At 36.0% G+C, this 22,075-nt stretch overlaps 1 protein-coding gene across 1 annotated transcript in view; it reads left to right on the forward strand.

Moving 5' to 3' along the window:
• Positions 1–22,075, forward strand: part of CCDC141 (coiled-coil domain containing 141) — a 219,447-nt gene that overhangs the window by 64,585 nt on the left and 132,787 nt on the right. Inside the window, exons 4-6 of the mRNA XM_029934315.1 lie at positions 3,608–3,799; positions 7,520–7,628; positions 11,843–12,096. Coding sequence (XP_029790175.1) covers positions 3,608–3,799; positions 7,520–7,628; positions 11,843–12,096 — 555 coding nt within the window. The remainder of the gene's footprint in view (positions 1–3,607; positions 3,800–7,519; positions 7,629–11,842; positions 12,097–22,075) is intronic.

Raw genomic sequence — 22,075 nt, forward strand, 5'->3', positions numbered from 1 at the left:
GTGTGGAGGTTCCTCAAAAAACTATCCATAGAACTCCCTATGACCCAGCAATAGCACTGTTAGGGATTTACTCAAGGGATACAAAAGTACAGAGGTACAGAAATGCTGATGCATAGGAGCACATGTACCCCAATGTTCATAGCAGCAATGTCAACAATAGCCAAAACATGGAAAAAGCCTAAATGTCCATCACCTGATGAGTGGATCAAGAAGATGTGGTATTATATACACAATGGAGTACTACATGGCAATGAGAAAGAATGAAATCTGGCCCTTTGTAGGAAAGTGGATGGACCTTGAGGGTGTCATGCTAAGCGAAATAAGTCAGGCAGAGAAGGACAGAAACCATATGTTTGCACTCATAGGTCTAACAGGAAAACAGGAGAAACCTAATGGAGGACCAGAGGGAGGGGAAGAGGGAAAGAGAGTTGAGGAGAAACAGGGATGCAAAACTTGAGAGAATATTGAATGCTGAAAATGAATTGAGAGTTGAAGGGGAAGGGGGAGGGGGGAAAAGAGGTGGTGGTGGTGGAGGAGGGCACTTGTGGGGAAGAGCACTGGGTGTTGTATGGAAACCAATTTGACAATAAACTATTAAAAAATAAATAAAATAAAATGTTAAAAAAATTTTTAGTAGAATTCACCAATGAAACCACTGAACCTAGTGCCTCCTTGTTTAGAAGGTTATTAATTAATGGTTTAATTTATTTTTTTAACCTATTTCTCCTTGTGTAAATTTCAGTAGATTATGCCTTTCAAGGAGTTTATCTATTTCATCTAAGTTATCAAAGTTGTAATATTCTTTTATTATCTTTTTAATGAACATGGGAGCAGTAGTTATGACCCTTCTTTCCTTTCTGATGTTAGTATTTGTTTCTTCTCTCTTTATTCTTAATTAACATGACTAGAGGTTTATCAGTTTTATTGATTTTAGAACCAGCTTTTGATTTCATTGATTTTATCTATTGCTTTGATTGATTTCTGTTCTAATTCTTATTACTTCTTTTCTTCCACTTATTTTAAATTTAATTCACTTTTTTCTCTAGTTTTCTAAGGTAGAAGCTCAGAGTATTAAATTTATATCTTTGTTCTTTTCATATATGTGTATTTAATGATAAAAGTTTCCTCTAAGCGCTGCTTTTGCTGCACCGCACACATTTTGAGTTGCATTTTTATTTTTATATAATTCAAAATACTTTAAAATTTTTCTTGCATCTTTTTATTTGACCCAGGTGTTATTTAGTAAAAGGCGAAAGATTTATACGATCTGAAGAGAAACCAGAGTATTGACCCAGGTGTTATTTAGAAGTATACTGTTTAACCTAAAAATGCTTTAGAATTTTCCAACTTTCTTTTATTTATTTCTACTTCATTTCTATTAGGTTTTAAAGCATACTTTGAATTCTGTTCTTTTAAACTTGTTCGGATATGTTTTATGGCCCAGGATATGAGTTCATCTTGGAAAATGTTCCACGTGAGCTTGAGAAGACTGTGTATTCAGCTGTTGTTGGGCATAGTAGTCTACATATGTCAATTATATCTGGTTGATTGATGGTGTTGTTCAATTCAGCTGTCTCCTTAACAACTTCCTGTCTGCTGGGTATGTCAATTACTGATATTGAAGGCTCCAACTATAATAGTAGACTTGTTTATTTGTCTTTGCGGTTGTATCAGTTTTTGTCTGACATATTTTGAGGTTCTATTGTTAGGCACATACACTTTTAAGATTGTTATATCTTCTTGGAAAATGATTTCTTTATCATTTTGGAATGCCCATCTTAATCTCTCATATTATTCCTTGCTTTGAAATCTGCTTTGTCTGAAATTAATATAGGCACTTTGGTTTTCTTTACATTAATGGTAGCATGGAATATATTTCTACATCCATTTACTTTTAATCTCTCTATACCTATATATTGAGAGTGCATTTCTTGTAGACAACATGTAGTCCCCTTTTTGTAACCAAGCTGGTAGTTTCTGCTGAACTCAGTAGGTGGGCAATGGTGAGAAAAAATTTCTCAAAACTTTCTTACCATTTCTTACCAGCAACTTAATAGTTGCTTTTTTGTGTATGTCACTGTTCACTTAGTTGTTGTAAACCTTTGACTACTTTCCAGAGTCCTGACAATGTTAAGGTAGTCTTTGCTTGCTTTTTTAATGTTTGTGCAGAGGGATAGAACATTGGAACTATCTACTGTGCTATTTTTATGCACATCTGTCAGATATTTTAATATTTCATTTGGTTTTCCAGTGAACCAACTTCTCTTAAATTCTTATATTTTTCCTCTAATTTATTAATTTATAATTTTGTACCTAGTAACTTAATCTTGTTTTATTTTATTATTCTTTATAATTTAGACTCGAATGTTTAATGAATTATTTTTTTCTTTAAAAACAAAGTTCAATGCTATGAACCTAAAGTTAGCTGGATATCTTAAATTATTAAACAGAATAGCCTCATTATTATTTTTCTTAAAACAGCCTGTAATGGGTTTTATTCTCCATTTAATCTAAGAATTATTCTTTAAAGTATTATCTAAAAATTTCTATGAGATTTGTTTTATTACCAGGAGCTTTCATCGTTTATTTCTACCTATTGCATTGCAACTGGGTCTATCTACTTTAAATATTTCAATGCCATAAATATAAAGATTCATGAGTACCTTATATTTACTGTAGATTGGACTATTTATCAAAATAAAATGCCAGTTTAAATCCCAGTGATTTTTGTTTCTAATTTGTCTGTTATTAATGTTGTTAGTCCTTCTTTTATTTTGTTTGTCTTTGACTGATATATCTCATTTTTTTGTTTTCAAAAGTTACGTCCTTAGGGATGTCTCAAGCCAACATGAATTAGTTGACTTCTTTTTAAACTTAACCTGATAATGTTTGTCTCAGTTGAGTAAACTAACTCATCCACTTTTTGTGTGTTAACTGGTATTTAATCATATTCCTATCATTATGGGTTTTTTGTGTGTGTATCCTGATAAATATGCTCTATATTTCTTCTGTTTTCTTTTGCATTATCATATTTTAGTCTCATTTACTACTGATATCTTAGAATTTATTCATATTAAATTTAGTCTATTACATTTTTAAAACTTTTCCCATTGTTTTGGTGCCAATTTTAAGAATGAAAGAGTCTGTGAGATCCTCCTCCTACCCCTAAATGAAACAATTATGTAAACACATGGTCCCCTTCATTCTCCATATTTTGTTCAAACAATTTGTATTATTGTTTACAGATATTCTAATTTTTACATTATGAATATTCTCTTACTGAGTTTATTTCTCACATTTTTCCCTCTTTATCACTCTCTCCTGGATGTGTTCCAGTTATGTTTTTTATTTTTTTTGAACGTGAGGTCAACATAATACTCTGGACCTCTGGGAATGTAAATGTATACATTTAAATGTAAATGCCTTTAGCCTGGCCATGCTTTCTAGCTTCTCACAGTTTCCATGTGCTACCTGCCTGCATTGCCATTTTTGTTTGTAAATTCTCCCTAAACTTTCTTAGACCACGTGCAGTTTTAAATATTGAAGTATTTAAAATATGATTCCAGGTTCTTACATTAAGTGACACTGTTTTCTTTCCTGCACTTAGGCTTTGGAAGATCAGGTATGGGAACTCTTGCAGGAAGCAGACAAGACAGCTGAAGAGAACAAGGATCAGAGTCAGGTCTATGATGCCATGGCCGACACCTTGGGTGAAGCATGGGCAGCCCTTGTTTCCATGCTTGAAAGAAGAAGGGAGCTCCTCAGGTTGACCTCTGAATTTTTTGAAAATGCTTTGGAGGTTTGTGTTTTAATAAACTACCTTCTTCACATCAGACCTACTGGATAGCGCACCTGAAAATGTTTTATTTCCACAAATGGACATTGTGATCACTTTAAAAAATGGTGGAATGACCAAGTTGTATATCATGCATTGAATTTTTGATTTCCAAAGAATAGCTTTGTTAATATTTTAAATGTAGCTATTCACAAAAAACCTTTTAATTATTCCTATAAAATTAAGTAAATAATTAAGTAAAATGGAAATTCTTATTCACAAGTCACTATAATTTATTACCTTCTTTAGAAGATGATAATCAATTAGTAAATCAAACAATTATCCTTGATTATAGATTCTTTGGAAATATTGGTCTAAAATTTTCTTGTTGACTAAAAGATGGAGGATAGAATTTCCTTGTCTATTTATAAAAAGGCAATTGCAGAATATTCTATAGGATGTTTGACTTGTAAGCATAGCATTTTATAGAATGCTTTCTTAAGGCATATAGTTGGATTCCATAATTTTAACTCATTAAAAATTTAAGGAAGAGAAAAAGTCCTGGACCTAAGAAGGTCATTTCTTCCTGTGACTTTTCTTGAATTCTGTAATTTTTTTTCAGTTCCCAATTTCAAAATGTGAGATTCAAAGAACATTGTCAAAAGAGCTGTTGTATTTGGTGTAAGACAGTTATTAAAAATTTCACTTTTAACTTCTCTGTCAAGTAGCAGTACATTCATTTTGATGTGAGAGCAATGCTTCATTATGAGAAAGCACTAGCTTTGAAAAATATGACACTTCGAAAATCAAAATTCAGGTCTTAAATCCAAAATAATGAAGGAAGGAAGATTAGTAATAGAACATAAAAATTGGGGTAGGCAATCTCATGCATCATGAACTTGTTTAGAAGTAAAAAGAAGAAGCAAAAACCTTATTGTAACTTTTAAGGTTTGTTTCCCACAGTTTGAATACAGAAGTCCAACTACAATTCATTTTATAGATCATCTTGAGAAAAAGTTTCACACGTAGCTTTCTTTCCTGAACAGAAACCAGGTGAAATGCACCTCCAGGGCTCAAATTGTAGATACATCAGATTCATTCGATCTAAGTAAGTGGGGTATAGATGTCAACTGCCCTTGAAGTTTAACTCACAGAAAATGATCTTCCTTCAAACATTAAGCCCAATATTTGTTTCTTACAAGGTACTAGCATTAACGCTAGCTGATTTTCTCTGTGATGAGAAATTATTTCCCAATATTGCATGAAGTAAAAGGAAATACTAAGTCAACTCATAATTCAGCCCAGCACTCTGATTTTTACTGAAAAGATATTGTTTCTTCTGTTATCCTTCTTCCAATTTTGTGGGTCACTTCATACTAAGCTGAAGGCAAATCCTTGCATAATCTTTCCTGCTCCTTGTGTATGCCAAAACTATTTTCATTACTGATTTTAAAAAAAAGATGAAAATAGGGTCTTTGCAGTTTGTTCCACATTGTCACTTCTATCCCGTGCAAGATTCAAAAAGAAAAATGAGCAAAAGAAAATATCCATCAGGTAAAAGTTAACAGAACTTTAGGGAAAACTTTTCTGAGTAAAGCATTGTTTGTTTATTTATTTTAATTTCAAATAACAGTTAAATATAAGTTATACAGTGACCCCAAAACTTTTTTAATGTTCTAAAGAGAAAATCCAAATCACCTTCTAGGGTTGGTTTTACCTGTTTGTTTGCTTGTTTGTTTGTTTTGAAGCTTCCCTTCAAAAATACCCTCAAGGGGCACCTGAGTGGCTCAGTCAGTTAAATGTCCCTCTTGATTTCAACTCATTATGAAATGATCTCATGGTTTGTGAGATGGAGGACATAGCCTGCTTTAGATTCTCTCTTCTCTCTCTGTCCCTCCCCTGCTCTCTCTCTCTCAAAATAAATAAACATTAAAAAAACCCACAGAATACTTTTAAAATAAGCTATTAGAAATGGAATAAACTAGAGATGTAAATGATATGTGGATAGGATCCTCTTAGTGAATTATGATACATGCAGTTCCATAAGAATATGGAATGACTTCTTATGGCATGCTTGATATTTATTACAGAACTGCTTCGGACTCACAGACTTAACCATCAGACAGGTTAATGGCAGAGGCCTTCTCCACATTTTCAAAGAGGGCATGCTCATTCATCTCTCTTCATCATCTCATGCATTTATAACTGGATTTTATGTGGCTATTATAATAATCAAGATACAGCACATCTTCTTAACTGAGTAGTTATAGAAAAATGTTAAAAATCACTAAATTCATAGATGATAGTTTGAAGAAAAATTGGAAAAAAAGAAGTATGGGATAAGCTTTTATGTCTTTTTTTTAGTGTTTTATTTATTTTTGAGACAAAGAGAAACAGAGCATGAGTGGGGGAGGGGCAGAGAGAGAGGAAGACAAAGAATCCAAAGCAGGTTCCAGGCTCCAGGCTGTCAGCACAGAGCCCAATGTGGGGCTTGAACTCACAAACCATGAGATCATGACCTGAGCCAAAGTCGATGCTTAACCTACTGAGCCACTCAGGTGCCCCAGCATTTATGTCTTTCTCACTGATACATTACCTTTATGAGTTTGTTCAATACCTCATCCATAGATTAATAACTTGATTAAAATATTCTTATAAACTATCATAATTACCTTTAAATCTGAGTGCTAAAACAAACTAGCTATTGTCTAGCTAGACTACCACTATGTCTACTACCATGGATGTAATGTACTGGTAGAATCAAATATGTTTTACCCTCTTCTAAAGTTCGTTTCAAAGATTTTCCCTCTGAGAATACTAATATCACTTCAGATACCTCCCCTTTATATTTCCTCCAAGGAGAAACAGAAAGACTGGTCATATTCCTCACCATTTAGGACATCAGATTACTTCTTTATTTTGTGAAACAGAGGAGAAATTTTCCAGTTTTCATTCTGGCTGTATCTTATTTCATTTTTGTTTATACAATGAATACATAAGATCATTGATAAAAATGCAACAAAATTACAAAGTATAGATTTAAAAGGTAAAAGTTCACTCCCCCATCCTAAATCTCATTCTTTCTTATAAAGGCAATCCTTTGGTGTGTATCTCTTCAAATCACTTTTTGCACAAAAATATTTTCTTTTATATAAAAAATGGTATTAGACATTGCTTCTTAGTCTTTTTGAAATGGGATTAGACTTGTGTTATTTTTAAAGTTAAATTTTTTTGGTTCGAGGCCTAATCATAGAGGAAACACTAATTATATTTCAACCTTTCCTCTAACTGGGTTCTTAAATTATATTTACTTATAATTACATAGGCTACTGGTTTACCAACTTTTATTGTTTTGTTTTTGTTGTTGTTAGCAAGCTTTCTAGTTATTCTTTGATGAACTGTTTTACGTATTGAAAAATGGCTTAGACACAATACTTTTAGCTGAAAATTTCAATAAACAAGCTAGATTATTTTAGCATAGATGACATATTTCCAAGTATGAAGGGAATACAAAGGAAGCAGAATAAAGTTCTTATTTTGGCACATTGTAAAGTGGCTACATGCAAATACAACCTCATATGAACACCCAAAGCCAGCACACACTCACATAAACACACATCATCATACAAACACATTTACAGTCACCTAGGCCATGAATTAATGAAAAACATGTACAAATAATCCAAAGTGGCACATTTATTTTTTATTTTTTCAAATGTCTTTCCCATGTATTTTCTGTTATAGTTTGCTATTAAAATAGACCAAGCTGAAGATTTCCTCCAGAGCACCCAGGAGTTTGAGAATGCCGAGTCCTTAAAATCACTTCTTCAGCTTCATGAGCATCATACCAAAGGCAAGAAATTTATTTCTCACCTAAGCTTTTAGAGGTTTTATAATATGTTCACATGAGAATGCTCATGTATGACAATGTATTTTAAATTTATACCTCAAATTGTTCTAAGAAAGGTTAAATAAAGCTTTATTTTTGGTCATCTGTTTCAAAGAAGACATAGTTGTAAATTATTCTAAGGGGATGTTAGAGAAATAGCCTCTAACGATTCAGTTATTCAGTCTGCTACATTTTAGCCCCTGAGGTCAGGGACCATTTCCACCTTGTTCATCCTTATATCCTCAGCATCTAGCACGGTGCTGGCACGTGGTGGAACCTCAAGAAAAATTTCTTGGTTGAATAAATGGTTGATTTCAGTGAATGTTCCTTCTCAGGGTCTGGAAATGACGGTCAGTCTTTATATAATAGCTCTGGGTAAGGAAAATCCCTTTTTTACTATTACAATTATTTTTTAAAACGAGAGTAAAGAAAGCCTACTCTTGGTTGGGTTATGTATACATTTATTGGTGAGTTACCTCTGTGCTTGCCGTGAGTCCCTGATATACCATCCAGCACACTGTGTAATAATAATTTATTTCCATGCGTGTCTCCATCACCAGATTGTGAGACTCTGAAGGGTAGAGATTAGTATATCTCTGACTCTCCACAATATAGAATAGCATCCAGCCCAAAGTATGCTTATCAAGGGTTATTTATGTTTAATTCCAGTGTAAGACACAACACAATGGTACAAACCTGAGGAATAAACAAAACACAACGGGACATTAAGGAAGAGAAAGTTGGTTCTAAGCTCTGAAGGATCACAACTGAGCCCTCCACTTTTCCAATGGTCTTCGTATAATGAACATAATACTTAAGAAGCTTCCTTGCAGTAACAATCTTATTGTTATTTCCTTGTTCTTAAATGTTTTATATATATTTTAAATATGGCTGAGATATAGGTTTGTTAGAGTCCATTATGCTATTTTCTTACTTTTGTATATATTTGAAAGTGCCCACTGAATTAGTTTAGGAAACACCATCCCACTGAGGAACATTTGGAATATTTAAAATGTTTTAGGAAGAAATATCACCCATGATCTTGATGCCAAGACTGTAACTTTGACATTTTTTAGAAATTACTTATTTGGAAAGATTGTTTAGAAAGTTATAAATTCACTTAAGTTATGTACATCTCTATTTATCCATCTTGAATTTGTTATTTATACTTAAGGATGGTAAACTGTATAGGTATTAGTATAAAATCTCCTTTAATATTAACTTCCTTAGATGACAATCTAAGGCAATCAAGACAAACTTGTTAAATGACAATCAAAACAAATAATAAAAACTTATTAAATGTCTACTTGCCTCACATCACAAGGCATTTTGTCAGAAAGTAGGACTTTATTTATGCAAAAATGCAATCTTTAAAATAAATACATCATAGGGATTTGCATTTCTTGAAGTTCATGATATTCTATCTACCCTACCCTTGAGAAGAAATACATCACTTTGTATGATTAACTGGTGGAATAAATAGCTAGGAAAGCATAAACAACAAAATAGTTAAAATGTTAGAAACCAACAGAGGAAGAACCAAAGGAACTGACAGAGGAAACTTTGGGAAGAGTTTATCCACTTTAATGACTGTCGTGGTAGCAGTATTAGACTGATTGTAGTCTGGGTACAGTTTACAAGTTATCTTTGGCCAGAGATTCCATCCCAGGTGGTATTATGGTAGTAGTTACAGTATTTTGGCAAATGCTGAAACAGAAAACCAGAAAAAGATTGCAAATGGAAATTTTGGATAATTATATGCATTCTGTAGGAACCAGAACAGGTTTGCCTGTTGCACTCAGTGTGCAATACTCCAGCACTTAGAGCTATGCTTCTCTCTCTCACTGGAAAAGTCTAGTGTGTAAGAACTAGTTATGGAAAAGGAAGAAAACGAATACTATGTGGAAACCCTGCCACTTATCCATATTTCCTCCGTGTGTGTGTGGATGTGTGCGTGTGTACCTTTTCACAATATCATAACAAACTCTTCAATGCAAAAGAAATATATATACGTATAAATGGAGATGCAGTCATGCTGATTATCACACAGGCTATACAAATTAAAACTCTTCAGTCTGATACACAAGGCTCTCTATAACCTGTCTTCACCTCATTTGCAAGTTCTTCCTTTCATTTCAATGTAAGAACTTGTTCTTTCAGATAGTTCTTTTTCTGACCCTGCCTCTCCCATCTTATTCATGTTTGCTTCCATTTCTTGAAGAGATTTACTCTAATGTTATTCCTGCCTCTTCTTACTCTATTCCAATGATCCCATCCTATTTTTGGTTCAAGTTATTCTTGTTATTTGTTGCTTTGCATTGTTAACTCCCAATCACATTGCCTAATGGACATAATCACACCTTGCTCACTCTGAGCAGATAACATCATTTGAAACTTTATTGGAAAGCTCTATGTCATGTGAAATAAACTACTTCACATTCTTTCTTCTTCATGTCAAAATCTCTCTTTCCAATATCTTCACTTATCTCATCCTCTCTTCCAGCTATCCACCCCCCGCCCCCGCCAAAAAAGAATAAAGTTAAAAGAGACTACTGGCCCAACTACCACAGCCTAATTATTGCTGCACAGTTAACTGCGGAATGTCAAAATGCTAAAGTAGAGTACCATGGCAGAGTGGGAAGAACACTGAGCACATGGTTTTTTAGCGCTGGTTAGTCCCTTTCTAGTTGTGTGATGCTTGGTAAGGTACTTAGTCTCTGGATGTTCTCCAGAGTTCTCCCCATTCTAAAAATAAGAAGCAGTATATTCAACCCTACTGATATTTTTTTTCTCCTTTCTAACAGCAAATGTCTCAAAGATTGCCCTATCTTATTGACTTCACATCATCACTACCTCTTTACTTTTCAACCAGCTACCTTGGCTTCTGTTTCTATTACTTTCCCATCACTAAACCCCATGCCTTCTCAAAGTCGTTTTTATGTCTCTAGAGGACCACTGATCTCTGGCACCTATATCTCTCTTAATTCTTCCTCCTCCCTTAATACATTTGATCGCATTCAAGCATTCTTCAAAAACTGTTGAACATCTCTCCTATGCCAGTCACTATGCTAAGTGCTAGGGATATTATCATGGTCACTGTTCTCATATTGCATCAGAGCCTGACGGCCAAGGGAGACACTAATAAACTAACCCAACACATAAGTATAAAATTATGTTTGTGTTAAGAGTTGTGAAAGAGAGGAATATTGTATCATGAGAACAATTAATAGGAGGATTTGATTCAGTCTGGTTTATCCATTCAAGAACTGGCAGTTGAATAAGGCCTGAAGAATGAATAGAATAAAGGAGAAGGAAGGGTTTGAGGAGAATGGAGTTCCTGGCAGAGAACACAGTGAAAAGTTCTGGGGCAGAAGGGAATGCAGCATTTGTAAGGGATGTAAAAAGAGAGGGATGAAGAGTAGAAAGATTAAGAAAATCTGAAAGGAAAGATAGACCATGCCAGACTTAAATCATGTCAAGGGATATGTCCTTAATTCTAAGGCTACAGGAAGCCATTGTTTGGTGTGTGTGTGTGTGTGTACACATATGTGCACACATGCACACATGTGTGTGATTTTTTTTTGAGAGAAAAATCTTTCTGGCTTTGAAGAATAGATGACTGGATTGAGAAGGACACAATTCAGAGGTGGCTGAACAAGTCCAGACAATGAAGAGAAGTAGACACATGTAGGAGATAGAGGGTGAAATTGACATGTCTTGATAGTGAGGGAGAGTCATGGATGACTCCTGGGTTATATACTTTAAATCTCATTATTAGCCCATTCACTTCAGAGCATAGAACATGTCAAGGAGAGCAGGCACCTTAACCAGCATCACACCACCAGAACCTGACTGAAACAGTGCTCACATCCCACTATCTCTCCCCTCCCTGTACTGTATTACACTGTCACTGAACTGAAACATCCTATCATTCAGCAGTTAGTGCTACAGAAATTGTTAGGTAGTGGTATCTGAACAGTTATATTACAGGCATTTTATGTTTGCACATTTGAATTCCTTACAGTATAATTTATTGTTAATATAAAGGTTACATACATTTTAAATTCTACCAATAGTTTGAATATTACGTACAATTTAAATTCTACCAAGAGTTTGAATATTACTATAGAAAGGCATGCTTATGTCACTATTCTTTCTTCTTTCTAATTTTCTTCTAGAACTCTTAGAACGATCTCTAGCCCTTTTAAACAAAAGTCAACAACTTACTGACTTCATAGAAAAATTCAAGTGTGATGGACCTAATGTGAATTCTGAGTTGATTCAGGGAGCTCATAACAGCTGTCTGAAGATTGACAGTCTTCTTGAGCTTCTACAAGATAGGAGACGGCAACTCGACAAGGATCTGAAGCAGCAGCAGCAAGAACTGGGTCAGGTTCTGAAGATATGTCAGTGGGACCAGCAAGAAAATCAGGTAACCCAAAAGGGAGTTAATGGTATTCTGATCTCAGCTAATGAAGTTTGGTTATTACATGGACTAGATATTTCCTGGGATAGTTCCTCAGTTGTCAGGATCAAGTTCTTTGGTCTTTGGTCCAAACCAACATAAATTAAATGAAAACAAAGGTTTGTATTTCCAGTCATCAGAATATTGATTTTATAAATGGGAAAGTACCTATGGGTAGTTTTGAAAATGATTGTATTCTATTGTTGGATTCTTTTTCTCACGCCCTTCTAGGTTACTACTTTTAGGCCCATTTTTTTGAAATTCTGAAATATGAATTGTAGCTTTCTGGAAAGTTGAAGAGGCAAGAATGTGCTGAACTGTACTACATTGCTGCTAGTGTCAGTAAAAAAGTCTGTTGGCCCCAAATAATGTTCTTAGAAGACTGGTCTGGTGCAACAAAGAAGTATGACCTTGGCCTATAGCTGGATGCTCAATGGTTAGAGAGCTTTGGGGCAAGAGGTTCATGAGTTTGCAAGCTTTTTCGAGCTCATTACCCCAACTTCAGGCACAACTCTGATCAGTTGTCAATATGCTTGCTGCACATTCCTTTTGTCTCGATTACTTGAGGGTAGCAATGGACAGAACTATCTTTGAAACCCCCAACTCAAATAGGTGGGATGTTCATTGTAATATTTTTAATTGTCCCCATCTCATGCTTAAATCTGTACAGATTAAGTGGAGGGAATTTTCAGGGAGAAAAATATGGAAGGAGGTCTCCTGCTGTGGATGCATGGGGAGGAGGTCCCTTCCCATGTTTTATATTGTTCCTCTGATCCACATTGGACAGACAGACCTATGGCTGGGAGCATAGATGGGGCCAGGAGAAGCTGGTTCTTATTTCAAGCAGAGAAATGAAGACTTAAATGATGATCACCCCTTTAACTAACACTTATTCAACCAACACCTATCATATACCAGGTTCTATCCTACTGGGAATAACAACACACAAGACAAAGTCCTTTCTTTTTAGAAATTTCCCTTCTAATGCAGTTTCTTAACCTCAGTGCTACTGACAGTTGGTGCTAGGTAACTTTGGAGGATTGTCCTATGCATTCTAGGATGTTGAACAGCATTCCTGACCTCTACCTTCTACATCCCTGCAGAATATCTCTGTTGTGACAACAAAAAATGTCTCCAGACATTGCCTAATGGCCCTTGGGGAGCAGAATTACCACCAGATGAAAACCACTGTTCTAGTGTGATTAGAAAGACACACCATAAACAAATGAAAATGATATATGTTATAAAGAAAATCAAATAGAGCAATAAATTTATCTTGTGTTGGTCTACTTTTAATCAGAGAAAGCCTCTCTGAGGAGGTGGCAAAGAGCAGAGACCCAAATGCAGAGGCCTCAATTTATATATTCTGCTGGAATTTTATTGCCTCCCCCTCAAGTCACTATACACTTTCCAACCCACCTACACTTTTAGCCCTTTGGCCTAGACTACTGCCAGCTGCTGTCTTCTTTCTGCTGTATTTTGTCTGTCTACCCTCATCCACTCCCTAGTTTAGTTCTTTGCCTACCACCCTACCTTCACATCTTCATTATCCAGTGCAATGACTTTTTACTGGTGATTCTGGCATAACAAAGGAAAATTAATGCTCAGGACAAGAACCAACTTAAAATTGTTTATCAGACAACTGTTTCCAAAGTTCTTTGTCTTCTCTATCATAAATGAGTCCATTATAACACACTCTGTCTCCCTGTCCCTCTTTTTTCTTCCCTAATCCTGACCTGACACCATCTCCCCAGATCTCATATGTGCTTGAAGAAACTTTCCTCCTATCTCTTTGCATTGAGTCTATAACCTGAAGCCCTACCTCTAGGACTTCCAAGTTTCAAAATGAACATTTAACTCAGGCACATACTTAAGACAAATTTTGTCATCCCTGCAAATCAGAAATATTTTTTTCAAAATGACTTTGAGTTATTTGTTTGCTTGTTTATTTATTTATTTTGAGTGTGTGCACAAGAGAGGGAGAGAAAGAATCCCAATCAGGCTCAATGCTGTCAGCTCAGAGGCTGATGTGGGGTTATGTCCGATGAATCATGAGATCATGACCTGAGCTGAAATCAAGAATTGGAGGCTTAACTTACTGAACCACCAGGCACCCCCAAAAGAGATTTTGATGATAACTAAAGTAAGCTATTGCAGAAGGTTTCTAACTTGGTGAGTTCTCTAACTTATAGGGTCTTATCATTCTTAGGAGGAGTATGTGCTTTTATTGACAAGGTGCTTTTTAAAAGTAGACTTTAGGAGGGCCTGAGTGGCTTAGTTGGTGAAGCATCTGACTTTTGGTTTGGCTCAGTTCATGATCTCCTGTTTCGTGAGTTCAGGCCCTGCATCAGGCTCTATGCTGACAGTGTGGAGCCTGCTAGGGATTGTCTCTCTCCCTCTCTCTCTCTCTGTCTCTTCTCACCTCTCTCTCTCTCTCAATAAATAAATAAACTTAAAAAATAAAATATGACCTGGCCTGCAGGTCAGTCAATGCAGGTCCTGAGGGAGGGAGTGAGAATTGGGGGGCAGGGGGCACAGAGAATGGAGGCAAGACAAAGTCTCTGATCAAGCCTCAGTTTATTGAGAAAACACATTCATCTTATAAAGAGCAAAAAGCACAGGTCGGTTGCTAAGAAACAGGGTCACATGAAGAGGCTAAGGTAAAAGAAAAAACAGAAGCTGCAATTTTAGCACAGCGTCCGAGGAGCCGATAAGAAAGTCCAGTCAAGCTGTCTCCGGCCTTGAGCTGGGAGTGATAACACTGTCCTGCCCTGCAGGTGGCTGATCTTAGGTCAGGGCACACATCTCTACCCCCAGCAGCTCTTCTGGCAGCTCTCCACAAAAATAGACTTTACTTAAAACATCTTTTAACATTTTATTTATTTTTGAGACAGACAAAGCGTGAGTGGGGGAGGGGCAGAGAGAAAAGGAGACACAGAATCCGAAGCAGAGTCCAAGTTCCCAGCTGTCGACACAGACCCTGATGTGGGGCTGGATCCCCCGAACAGTAAGATCATGACCTGAGCCGAAATCGGACCCTTTAATGCCTGAGCCACCTGGCACACCAAAAGTAGACTTTATTTTTTAGAGCAGTTTTAAATTCACAGTAAAATTGAGTGGGAAAGTACAGAGTACCCTCTGTTCCCACACATGTACAATCTCTCCCAGTATCAATATTCTGTACATTTATTATATATTTATAATAATGTATACATTTATTATAATCAGTGAATGGTACATTTATTATAATCAGTGAATCTACACTGACATAGCATTATCACCCAAAATCCATACTTTAGGTTACGGTTCACTCTTGGTACACTATATTCTGTGGTTTGGTCAAATGTATAATGACATGTACCCACCATTTCACTGCCCTAAGAATCCTTTGTGTTCTGCCTAGTCATTCCAACTTCTAGGCAACACAGATCTTTTTACTGTCTTCCTAGCTTTGCCTTTTCCAGAATGTCATATAGTTGGAATCATATAATTGGAATCAAGCTTTTCAGATTGTCTGTTTTCATGTAGTTATATACATTTAAGTTTCCTCCATGTCTCCATTGCTTGATAGCTCATTTCTTTTTAGTGCTGAATAATATTCCATTGTCTGGATTTGCCATGGTTTATTTATCCATTTATCTACTGAAGGGCATCTTGGTTGATTCAAGGTTTGGCAGTTATGAATAAAGCTGCTATAAGGATTAATGTATGGACTTTTGTATGGACATAAATTTTAATTCATTCAGTAAATACCAAAGAATACAGCTGCTGGCTCATATATAGTAAGAGTATATCTATAAGAAACTGCCAAACTGTCTTCCAAACTGGCTGTACCATTTTGCATTCCCACCAGCAGTGAAAATTCTATGGCTTCACATCCTGACCAGCATTATCAGTGTTATCAGTGTCTCACACTTTGACCATTCTGATAGGTGTATAGTGGTATTTCATTGTTTTAATGAATTTCATCTTTAAATTGGGAGTAATTATTAATTCATAGGGTTTTTGAAGGGTTAAATGAAATAAAATGAAAAACATGTAGCACGAAGTCAGCATTCTAAGAGGTACTTAATAAATAAAAATTTTCTTGTCCCCCGTCTCTGATTAAGATTTACAACCTATGAATTGTTTCTTATCTGGTCCATATTTTTTCCCCTGGGTTTGGCATTACTGTTGGTATACATGTCAGGGTCTCTCAATACTGTTTAGTTTTTGGAGGCTGCTTTAGGTAAAGGAAACCTTTAAGAATGTATATTTGTGGTAAAGAGCGCTAGCCTTTCAATTAGACTCCATTCCTAAAAGTCTTAAACCAAAATCAATTAAAATAAATAATATGGATAAATGTTATTTTTAATAAAATTGGCCAATAAAGAAGATGGTCATGTTCTTAAGTTTTAAATTTAGGCTCTTAATTTTAATTTTTTAAATATTTATTTACTCTTAAGAGAGAGCATGAGTGGGGGAGAGGCAGAGAGAGAGGGAGATGTAAAATCTGAAGCAAACTTGATGCTCTGAACTATCAGCACAGAGCCCAATGTGGGGCTCAAATTCACAAACTGTGAGATCATGACCTGAGCCAAAGTCGGATGTTTAACCGACTGAGCCATACCCAGGCGCCCATAGGCTTTCATTTTTCAAACAGCCCATATTATATTTTCTCTTGTTAACACTAGTGACAAGAGCTGGAGTCATTGATAAAGTACCTGTTGCTTCTGTGCGCTCACTTGCTTGTGAGAGCACCGATCCTCGGTCCAGACTGTTGACTGAAAACAGTTAAAGTCCTCACTCTACCACTTACTAGCTGAGTAACTGAGAAAGTATTTAGCCTTCCTGAGACTCAGTTTCCTGTCAAGTGTAGATATAATAGTACCTACTTCAAAGTGTTGTTAGGATCATCAAATGAGTCATTATATGCCAAGTGTTTAGAAGAGTGACTACCACATAGTAATTGCTGTATTGGTATTAGTGTTTTGGGGTTTTTTTGGTCATCTTGTCTGAAAAAAAGATAGACACATTGCATATTTCCATATTCCTACCCACCTCTACCACCATGCTTAAGTAAAGACGATTCTTTTATTAAAAAGCTTATTTTTCATATTTTTTTTTACTTTTGAGAGACAGGAATGACAGAGTACTAGTGGAGGGAGGAACAGAGAGACAGGGGGACACAGAATCCGAAGCAGGCTCCAGGCTCTAGGCTTTGGGCTGTGAGCACAGAGTCCAATAAGGGGCTCAAATCCACAAACTGTGAGTTCATGACCTGAGCTGAAGTTGGAGACTCAACTGACTGAGCCACCTAGGTGCCCCTTAAGTAAAGACTATTCTTGCATTAAAGGCTGATTTCATTATTTGTTTTGAGTTCAAAAGGCACGATCAAATAAAACTCACTTTTATAATGAATGTCAACAGCTATTCTGGCTCAATGGACATTCAGTTAGCAGTAAAACAAAAAGATAGCTGTATTCTTTTCTGCTGGTGATTTAATAATCACATTTAAAAATGTAGATGAGATCACTATCCACACAGATAATTTCTATTAGCATTTGGCATACTGCCACCTTCCAGACCTTTATAAGAGCATGAGCACAGTCACAGGCACACACACATTTATTAAAGGAACACCTAACTAAACAAATAAAAACTAATGGAATTAACCTATGCATACTATATTATTAACTCATTTATTTATTAATAGTTTATTGTCAAATTGGTTTCCATACAACACCCAATGCTCTTCCCCACAAGTGCCCTCCTCCATCACTACCAGCCCCTTTTCCCCTCCCCCTCCCACTTCAACCTTTGGTTCATTTTCAGTATTCAATAGTCTCTCAGGTTTTGTGTCCCTCTCTCTCCCCAACTCTCTTTACCCTTCCCCATGGCCCTCCATTAGGTTTCTCCTGTTAGACCTATGTTAACTCATTTTTAAATTAAACTGAACAAGCCATAGGTATATTCTTGTGTCAAAAGTACAATAATTTTAATATAGTATACTATTTTAATGTAGCATAATTTTTTTTCATTGAAGTATAGTTGACATACAATATTATATTAGTCTCAAGTATACAACACTGTTTTGACAATTCTATATGTTATGCAATGCTCATGCTTACCAGGATAAGTGTAGTTACTGTCTGTCTCGATATGAAGCTATTACACAATTAAAATTTTTTTAATATACATTTATTTTAGAGAGAGAGAGAAAGAGAGCAAACAGGGGAGGGAGAGAGGGAGAGGAAGACACAGAATCTGTAGCAGGTTCTAGGCTCTGAGCTGTCAGCACAGAGCCTGATGTGGGGATTGAACCCAGAAACCAGGAGATCATGAGCTGAGCTGAAGTCAGACACTCAACAAACTGAGCCACAAAGGTGTGTCAAGCTATTACACAATTTAAAACAAAATCATATTGATGAGGAAGTAGAGTCTCTCCAGTTTCTCAATATTATAAACAAAAATTAATGCTTTGTGTGTTTATAATTATGTGAACAATGAAGTATTTTAAGATCCAGGTAGATACAAGCATAATTATATTACCTAGGTTTTTAAGGTTTTTTTTTTTTTAATTTTAAAGCTCTGTTGATGCAATGGTGAACAGTGGCAGCAGCAGCACCACCAAGTTGGGTGTGACTCTGTTAGATAGTAATTGGGCTGTATAATTGTCATGTCCCTAGATGATCTACCTAATAATCCTAGAACACTGGTGAACCATGAGTTTCTACAGAGGCACATGCTTCATTGGAAGGTAAAGATTTTTTTTGTCAGGTCTTTACTTATTTTAAGGGAACATAAGAGCTGTTAAATCTTACATTAATAAAATTCCAGCTTCGTCAATCATTTTAACTGCTTAAGAAAAAGGAAAATTAAGGGGGGGAATTAGAGCAAAGATCACTGATGAATAATAATGTAGATGTCTGAATATCTGATGCGTCTTCTCTCATAAGAGCCATTTAAAAGGTGCATTTAGTGCTTCTCTGTTTCTAAGTGCTACTGCCTAATGCTTGAATGATATAGTTCAGCTAACTTTCCTTTGGAAAAGAAATTAGCTGACCAGAATGGTGGTGATATAGAATTTATATTGGTCACAGGAAAAAAAGCCTAATGAAAACCACATACTTTTCTATCTTAATTGGGATGTGATGGTCTGATAAGCATAATCATAGCATGTTCTCTTGTTATCATTGTTTTTCAGATAAAAGTGTGCACTTGTTTTACACTTAAAGATGAGCAGCTGGCTGACCTTTCTTCCCAACTCCAGCAGCATTTTATTTTGTAGATAATCTGCTTCATTAATGAAAATCAGAAGCAGCTTGGAATATTTCGTGCATAATCAATTATCTTAGCAAGAAGATTTATGAATGTAATTTTTCTCTATTGCTCCAATCAGGCATAAGTGAGACAAACAAATAATTAAAACTAAGTTATTCATGATCTCTTTGTGCAAGACAGTGTCAAGGACATCTAAGAGAATTAAGTAAGACATAAGGGCATATAATCCTTTTTTATTACCCAGATCACATATACTTGTAAGATACAAATCTTTGCAGGAGGAAACACAGGTAACAGAATTCACATTTGAAAGGTTTTATAATATAATAATCATGTAGCCATATATAATCATATTCTTTGTCAATAGGCAATTAAAATGGCATCAAAGATGTCACATATAATACACACAGCTTCAGGGCACCAGCCTTGTACCTGGTGGGGAGCTATAAAGCTTTTGTATGTGTGTGTGCGTACACTTAGACACACACAAGTGTATTCTCCTTTATATGATGCTATCTTCTAAACAGGACTTAGATCTTGAATGGCTGACTAGATTAAATTAATATGAGATAACATAAAAGTGCCTCGTTTAGTGTAAGTGTTTTTTTATAAAAAAGTCTCTCTATGAATGCAGCTGACACTGGCTGGCTTAAAATCAAAATAAGGATTGAATTATCTTGGATATACTGGTATCCAATAGCTCAGCCCAGTAACAGACATGCATGACTTTCTAGCCACTTGTAGATTAAAATTTATCAGAGTTTTATTTTACTTTTTTAGTTGTGTGTGTGTGTGTGTGTTTATTTCTGAGACACAGACAGAACGCAAGTTGGGGAGGGGCAGAGAGAGAGGGAGACACAGGATCCGTAGCGAGCTCCAGGCTCTGAGCTGGAGCGGTGCCTGAACTCACTTATCACAGAGCTGGATGCGGTGCCTGAACTCACGAATCTTGAGATCATGACTGAGTTGAAGTCAGACACTTAACTGACTGAGCCACCCAGACACCCCCAGCAGAGTTTTATTTTAACACATAGGCTAACTCTAGAATTTACTCTAAGACATGTGAGCAGTAAATGCAAAGTATCTTACAGTACAGGAGAAGCATATGATTTTAAAGCAATAGAAATCCCTCCTATTTAGAATGCATGCTAACCAGTATTATTTTCAAAGACACTGCATGTCAAAGGTCATGACAGAGGGACTCTGGTGCAGATAGCATAGATATCAATTCTAGCTTTGACATTTACTAATTACTTCTATGCTTCAGTTTCCTTTTCTGAAAAGTGGGAATAATAATAGTATTTATAAATTTTTATAGATTTTCTATTAAAAAACACGTTATATATGTAAAAATGCTTAGAGCACAGCTTGACATATAGTAAGTGCTTGATAAATGTTCAGATGTTCACCACATCACTTTGTATATTGATGGTCACTTTCTCAGCTTTACTGGATAATCTCTACACATAAAATCCTACACATTGGCCAGATCCCACACCAGTTCTCTAAATGTATACTAGGTAATCTTAGCTTTACAAAATATTATGATATAGAAGGGAAATAGATGCCATTACATGGCTTGGTAGTCAGTGTAGTTTCTTCAGAAAGCTAACTTTAGGGGTGCCTCGGTGGCTCAGTTGGTTAAGCCTCCAACTTTGGCTCAGGTCATGATCTCATGTTTGTGGGTTCAAGCCCTGCATTAGACTCTGTGCTGACAGCTCAGAGCCTGGAGCCTGCTTCACATTCTGTGTCTCCCTCTCTTTCCGCCCCTCCCCCCTCATGCTCTGTCTCTCTCTGTATCAAAAATAAATAAAACATTAAAAAATTAAAAAAAAAGAAAGTCAACTGTATTTGTAAGATAAAGTTTAAAATTAATTTTTTCAGGGTGCCTGGGTGGCTCAGCCGGTTAAGTGTCTGACTTTGGCTCAGGTCATGATCTCATGATTTGTGAGTTCAAACCCTGTGTTGGGCTCTGTGCTGATAGGTCAGAGCCTAGAGCTTGCTTTGGATTCTGTCTCCCTCTGTTTCTGCTCCTGCCCCACTCACACTCTGTCTCTGTCTCTCTCTCTCTCTCTCAAAAATAAATAAACATTAAAAGATGTTTTTTGTTAAAATCAGTTTTCTCTTTAACTTCCTTTACCCTTTAGCTATTTTTTAGCTCATTTATACTTCTTATGGTTGATTAGGCACAATAAAATAAACAGCACATTTTAAAAGAATAACAACGTCTCTTAAAACTTAGCAGTTATTTATCCTGTCAATATGAGTTTCTGACTTTCAGTTTTTCCAACAACCAAGAATGTAGGCTAAAGCTTCAGGGTGAAATCTATTTGGCTGCGTGACTTAGGAATGGGGATGGTAATGTGAGAATGTTAAACTTTGGTTCACTCCTAAGTAGCCCTATGTCTGTTCTTTGTCTCTCTATCTCTATCTCTCTCTGTCTTTGTATCTCTCTCTCTCTCGCTTTCTCTCTCTCTCTCTCTCTCTCTCTCTCTCTCTCTCTCACACACACACACACACACACACACACACACACACACACACACAGATACACAGGGAATATAATTAGCTCCATATCGCTTGCAGTGGAACCCTAAGTTATATTGGGAAAACCGTGCCTTAGGTATTTTTGGCAGAAATGCACATTGCTAGGACACTAGTCTCTGTTTCCCTTCTTAAAATA

The sequence above is a fragment of the Suricata suricatta genome, chromosome 3 (genome assembly GCF_006229205.1).
Source record: "Suricata suricatta isolate VVHF042 chromosome 3, meerkat_22Aug2017_6uvM2_HiC, whole genome shotgun sequence".
NCBI lineage: Eukaryota > Metazoa > Chordata > Mammalia > Carnivora > Herpestidae > Suricata > Suricata suricatta.